The sequence below is a fragment of the Mercenaria mercenaria genome, unplaced genomic scaffold (genome assembly GCF_021730395.1).
Source record: "Mercenaria mercenaria strain notata unplaced genomic scaffold, MADL_Memer_1 contig_466, whole genome shotgun sequence".
In the NCBI taxonomy this organism is placed as follows: domain Eukaryota; kingdom Metazoa; phylum Mollusca; class Bivalvia; order Venerida; family Veneridae; genus Mercenaria; species Mercenaria mercenaria.
Genome location: NW_026462904.1, coordinates 1 through 5,773, shown reverse-complemented (window position 1 = coordinate 5,773; position 5,773 = coordinate 1). Strand labels below are relative to the sequence as shown.

Sequence of the window (5,773 nt, the reverse complement as noted above, 5' to 3'; positions counted from 1 at the left end):
GGGCAGAGTATATTCACAAAGATAGACATAAATGAATTAATAAATTACATGTGGGCTTAAATAAGATAATATAGAAATGAAATATAATTTTTGAGATGTATACTTTGCAGGCTGATTTTGCAAAACGGGAGTAAATATACAAATCTTCAATACATGTAAATACAATCTGACTGAAGTATAAATCCAGCACGATAACTGAAACGATAACATGTTTGGTAATTATGATTTTTCTTCATTAAAACGTTTCAATACAGAAAATATTTTTGTAAAACATTACAGTATGCACCTAACTTCTATCATTGACAACCTTTTTGAGTTCAACAATGCATGAGAACCATAGCAATCAAACAATAATATAAACATGCTGTCGTTTAAATTATCGTGCGAGAGTAGTACACGATCTTACATGTATACTTGCAACTCGTCGCACGATCAAAATATGCGGTGATTTGTAAACACTTTAAGTGTGTGTTTAAAGTATTTAAAAATAAACGGGTACATACCTTATGACAGTAAAGTCCTTCCACACAACGTAGCCTATACTAGAGTTCAGTGTCACAGTAAGTAAATTCTTATATATGTTACTTGTCATAATTTCACGAACTTTAAAAATATTTCTAAAATTATCAAAGATCACATGATACGTGTACATAAATTGTTACAGTCAAACATTACTAGTATGTATAACATGTCTTACATTCGTAGACTAAAGCTGTGTATCTCCTATGTTGATGCGAAATCTGGAAAAACTGATGACTTATCCGATTATGTTATGTTCCGATAACAGTGATAACAGTGCACGTTTGTGATAAAAAATCCTTTTAACATTTTTTGTAAGTACTGTATATAAATACTTTCAAATGCATGATGTTTTTCATTATTAGGATACTGGCAAGTAAATCGAATTATCGAGTTTACACAATAAATAGGTTTTAATTAATCGTCAAATTTATTTAGAACAACTGTTACCTATGACCTATATCATGTGAATATATCAATTCAGGTTCATGGGACGAAAAAAATCAAGGGAAACTACCTTAAATCTTGTTTGTCATTAAGAAGAAATGGGTGCTCGGCCTTCTTTTCCTATCGTTCCGCTCCCGAGGGACAGAACTGTTATCGTTACCGGCGGGAACACAGGTAAGACATTAACGACGTCACGAGATTGTGTCAACATCAAAAATTCGAAATATGTCTCAAATAATTCCAACTGCTGGGAGTTTGACTGCAGGCATAATTGTAAGGCGCTCGAAATCGTATTTATCTACAGTCTATGAAGCATTAAACAATATTAAAAATAGTACAAAATATAACGACATTGAAAATCGTTTTGCACAGCTGTTTCAGTTTTCAGCGCAATATTGTTGATGATCACGCCTAATGTCATAAGGGGGCTGCAGAGCGACCAGTGAGGCTTCGCGGGTTCGAGTCTACCCGTAATCGGTGACTCCTTGCGTTCTTTACGGACAGTTTTTTAGGGATCGAACTCAAGAGTGAATAAGTAATGTTAAAGCTTAAGCTAAAGTCAAGGTGGAAAAAATAATAAGTACAAATCTGAGTGAAATTCCTCAGTTTAAAACAGTTTTACAGTGTAGTTATAATAATGTTCTTTCTGTAAGGAATATAAAAAGTGTCGATCAGTGCATGATGCATTTTGCGTAAGATTGAAGAGAATGTTACTTTTAAGCCCTTTATTCTGTCTTTTTTCCTCTGCTGGATACTGAATTGGCGGCATGATATTTTACACTATGTATACATTCTTTAAGGTTTAGGGTACGAGATTGCAAAATGGTTGGCCATGATGGGAGCAACTGTGATTATAGCGTGTAGATCGGAACAGAGGGCGCTACAGGTTCGTCATTTTTCTATATGGTGAAGGCGGAGAGACAGTTTCTCAATGTGTTTTATGAGACGTACCGAGTACCAATAAAAATGGAAAAACGTACCTAACGCATGTATAGAAATACCGAAGCTGACAACCATTTTTATCCCATGCATGTATAAAAGCAAATGAACTATTCCAGTGCCAGTGCTATTCGTAGTATATGTTTCTGTAGGGGACATGTTATTAATGTTGAGAAAACTTGTTTGTCGACCGTTTTGCAAAATGTATGTACGAATGATGATGTTGTTATTCATTTATATATGTTTGAAATGAAATATATTCAAACTAATATATATTTCTAGTAATACAGAGGTCAGTTAGTTGTTAGAATAGTCAGACAATTTTTGCGTCAGGGTGTGAGTTTTGATGCTATTTGTTGGAACAGAATAATTTTGAGATCTAGGGCTTCATATATATAATAATAATTTTGTTTGTGGCTTTTAATACTTTGCCCAGTTTACTGTTAGACTAGATATTTCGTTTGAAGATAAGAGACCACAAGACGTGTAGGTAGTTTTTCTGATGAGATAACTTAATTATTTACAGGCAATAGAACGAATGCAAGAAGAGTATAGTCTGATAAAAGAGAAGTTAAGTAGTACGCATGAACTTAAAACTTATGACAACCTGGCTGTCAGCCAGATGCAGCTGGACCTGAGTTCTTTCAAATCAACTCTGGAATTCGTTGAAGAATTTAAGAAATCCGGACGGAACCTCCATGTGCTTGTTTGTAATGCTGGAATCGGCATGGCGCCTTATGGTATGTATATATTTGAATTTTCATATAGGATATGACATAAGGTATGATTGTATACTAATACAATAATTGAATGGTTTGTTAAATCAATATTCAAAACTATTTACCCGCGGTCTGAAAATATCTTGTCGGATATAGTCAAATATATTTTTCCGATTACTTTTATTACGCTTTGCATATTTGTACGGGATTATAGGAGTAGAGGCCAAATTCGTTGAAACCCCGGCCACCGGTATAGCAATCAGACCATTTATCCTTAACTGTACGTACAGGGGCCTCCATGGCCGAGTGGTTAAGGTCGCTGACATCGAGTAACTTGCCCATCGCCGATGTGGGTTCGAACCTGGTTCGGGGCGTTGCGTGAATTCTTCATGTGAGGAAGCCATTCAGCTGGCTTTCGTAAGGTCGGTGGTTCTACCCAGGTACCCGCCCGCGATGATATAATGCAAGGAGGGATACCTGGGGTCTTCCTCCACCAAAAGCTGGAAAATCGCCATATGAACTATAATCGCGTGACTTTAAGGTATTAGATCACTAATAGAGAACCTCCTTTTTGAAGAGTATTCAATTCCTACCATAAACCTACTTTTACTGCAATTCTGAGGGGGCGTAGGTTCAAGCCCTACTGGGACCAAATATTTTTCCCTTATTTTCCTTTTTTTTCTAGTAAGTTTTTACTTCTTTCAAGACTTATTATTGATTTCTTGTACAAAAATGGAAAAAGATGAATCTTATAAGCGATTTCTTGGTGTTCAAAGTAAATTTACTACTTAAACAGAAGCGGTAGAGTTACACATCTTTAAAAATATTGAGTTACACGCGGTGAAAGTTCTCTATTTTGCTTTCACTCTTAGGTTATATATTGTGGAAGAAATTTAGGTAGGTTTTATGTCTGCCCTAAGGTTTTTTTTAAATGGAGTAAGCAAAATTCAAAACAGAAACACAGCATTCGACCTTATTTTTTCAATGTTGAAATATGAATTCTGTCTCATTAAATCAGTTTATTTGAGGCACCATAGAAAAAATGATAATGACATTTTTATTTTGTGTTTTATAATTGTTTACCAATAGTATGATGTTTCTTTTATTAAAATTAATGGTAAAATGAGTTCTCTGCAAACGTTTTGGATAGTGGCTATCACTTTGAAATTTGTCTCTACTTGAGCTTGAGGAGATACCATAAGTTGTACAAAATTTATAAAAAACGGCACGGTAAAAGTTGTTTAAAAATTGCAAAATAGTGCAAAACACGGTTACCTTTCAGAATATACCAAGCAAAGGCCATTTTGTAAACATTACTATTAGTGATCTAATACCTTAAACCCAACAAAATTAGAAATGAAATAAACGTACGTTCTTTGTTATCAAATCAGTAATTAAAAACAACAATCAGCTTTTGACATTTCACTCCCACTCCAGAGAAAACAGAAGATGGATTTGAGAAGATGCTACAGGTGAACTACCTAAGCCACTTTCTGATTGTGGCAAAATTACTTCCGGTCATGCTCAAGTCTGGCACCGATTGTCGGATATTGTTTATGTCAAGTGACGCACACAGATCCTGCAGTTTTGATCTTGATACGATGAATTACATGGGAAACGCTTCAAAATTTGGGAGACTAGATTACTATGGACGTTCTAAACTGTATCAGGTAAGCTGGCTACTGAGATAGTTTCATCTAGAATTAGATGCCATTTTGCACCAATAAAGGCTTGCGGATATGTTTTTGACCTCAAATTAACTTATAAACATAATCTGCACGAGCTGTCTTTGACAATAGCCCATTTAGCAAGTTTATCATGCAACTACATTTGTACTATGAAAACTGCCCGATAACACTTGCCTGATAGTTTTTGTTATCACGTCAATAACCTGATAACAATTGGCACCGCCCATATTAGCGGACTAGTTTTTCATAACTTTTTACACCAGCTCCATCCCAGATTCAATCATAAAATATATATAAAAAAAATTGGCACTAGTGACGGATAAATTAATACATAAATGAATGAGTAAAACGCTCGAACGGATGTAACACGTTGATACACCTTGCCGTGTACCGTCAAGAAAATGTATGTCGCCTTTTCTATCAAAAATCTTGAGACAATGGGTCCCTGAATGCAGTTCAAAAGTAAACTAGATCTATTATGTCGAGAGTATATCTACCTTCTTTGGTTGTCATAGAAAAGTATGCCTAATTGACCATTCATGTATGTTAAACTTATGTCCACCATGCATCCTACAACTTGTATTGTTCTTTCCTTTGATAGATCATGCAGATGTACAGTTTGTCAAGGAGATTGAAGGATACAAACGTTTCTATAAATAGCTCACATCCGGGTATTGTGGACACGGAAATCGCAAGAAATTTTCAAGATTCGTTTTTCTGGAATGTCCTCTTTTTCGGAGGGTCGAAAGCTCTCGGTAAGTAAACAGTCCGTGTTGTAAGCTTAAAGACCTGCTCCAGTCCTACCTTTTAACCTTAAATTGTCACTGAAAAAGCATGAAAATCCTGACTATGAACAGTGACGCCTGTCAAAATAGAGTCTATTTTATATAAAATTCTATATAAAATACCTGTGGTTTTGCATGCTAAAGTGTGGCGCGTGGCCGTTAACTGTTACCTATTGTAATCATGGGTTGCATACACACAATAGAATTTGAATAGCCGCGGAGCAGGGCTTTAAGAATCAAGGAAATACTATTTTTATCCGAACTATAATGTTATAATGGCACTAAAAATTCGATTAGGCCTAACCTAAATATTTTTTTAGATAAATAGATATAAGAAATGAAACCTTTTTTTTTTCTTTAAATATAATTTACTTCATTATCTAATAGCATATAGAAGTATTTAATCATATTCGACGGCTGTTCCTTCGGGTAAAATTGTGCCGTTGCATCAAAATGTTGCATGTCTTAACACAGCGACGCATGACGCCATACATACAAAATACCGTAACGCGTCATATCGTACTGTTGAACGTTGCTCGCGCCAACACAACATTATGGTGTCTCAAACAAGATTCCATGCAGCAGTGTGTTTACATAATATACATGCTTTATTGTTAATCTGTCAGGTAAGATGAAGACGCCTGTAGAGGGAGCCACCGGTATCATAAACGCTGCC

At 35.4% G+C, this 5,773-nt stretch overlaps 1 protein-coding gene across 2 annotated transcripts; it reads left to right on the top strand.

The window, feature by feature from the left end:
* The first annotated feature begins 97 nt into the window (after positions 1-97).
* Positions 98-5,376, top strand: LOC128554028 (retinol dehydrogenase 14-like). Of its 2 annotated transcripts, none has more exons than XM_053535237.1 (6): positions 98-560; positions 1,004-1,140; positions 1,767-1,852; positions 2,432-2,645; positions 4,062-4,294; positions 4,914-5,376. In XM_053535237.1, exons 2-6 carry the CDS (start codon positions 1,065-1,067, stop codon positions 5,073-5,075), a joined length of 771 nt encoding a protein of 256 aa, XP_053391212.1. In that variant the 5' UTR covers positions 98-560; positions 1,004-1,064; the 3' UTR covers positions 5,076-5,376. The 2 variants fall into 2 exon arrangements, with proteins under 2 accessions (XP_053391212.1, XP_053391213.1); XM_053535238.1 differs by lacking the exon at positions 98-560 and adding an exon at positions 725-833.
* The last annotated feature ends 397 nt before the right edge of the window (positions 5,377-5,773 follow it).

Coding starts and splice junctions, on each gene's coding strand:
- LOC128554028 (XM_053535237.1), top strand. CDS start 1,065: ATGGGTGCTCGGCCTTCTTTTCCTATCGTTCCGCTCCCGAGGGACAGA. Junction 1,141..1,766: donor CGTTACCGGCGGGAACACAG/GTAAGACATTAA, acceptor ACATTCTTTAAG/GTTTAGGGTACGAGATTGCA. Junction 2,646..4,061: donor AATCGGCATGGCGCCTTATG/GTATGTATATAT, acceptor CTCCCACTCCAG/AGAAAACAGAAGATGGATTT.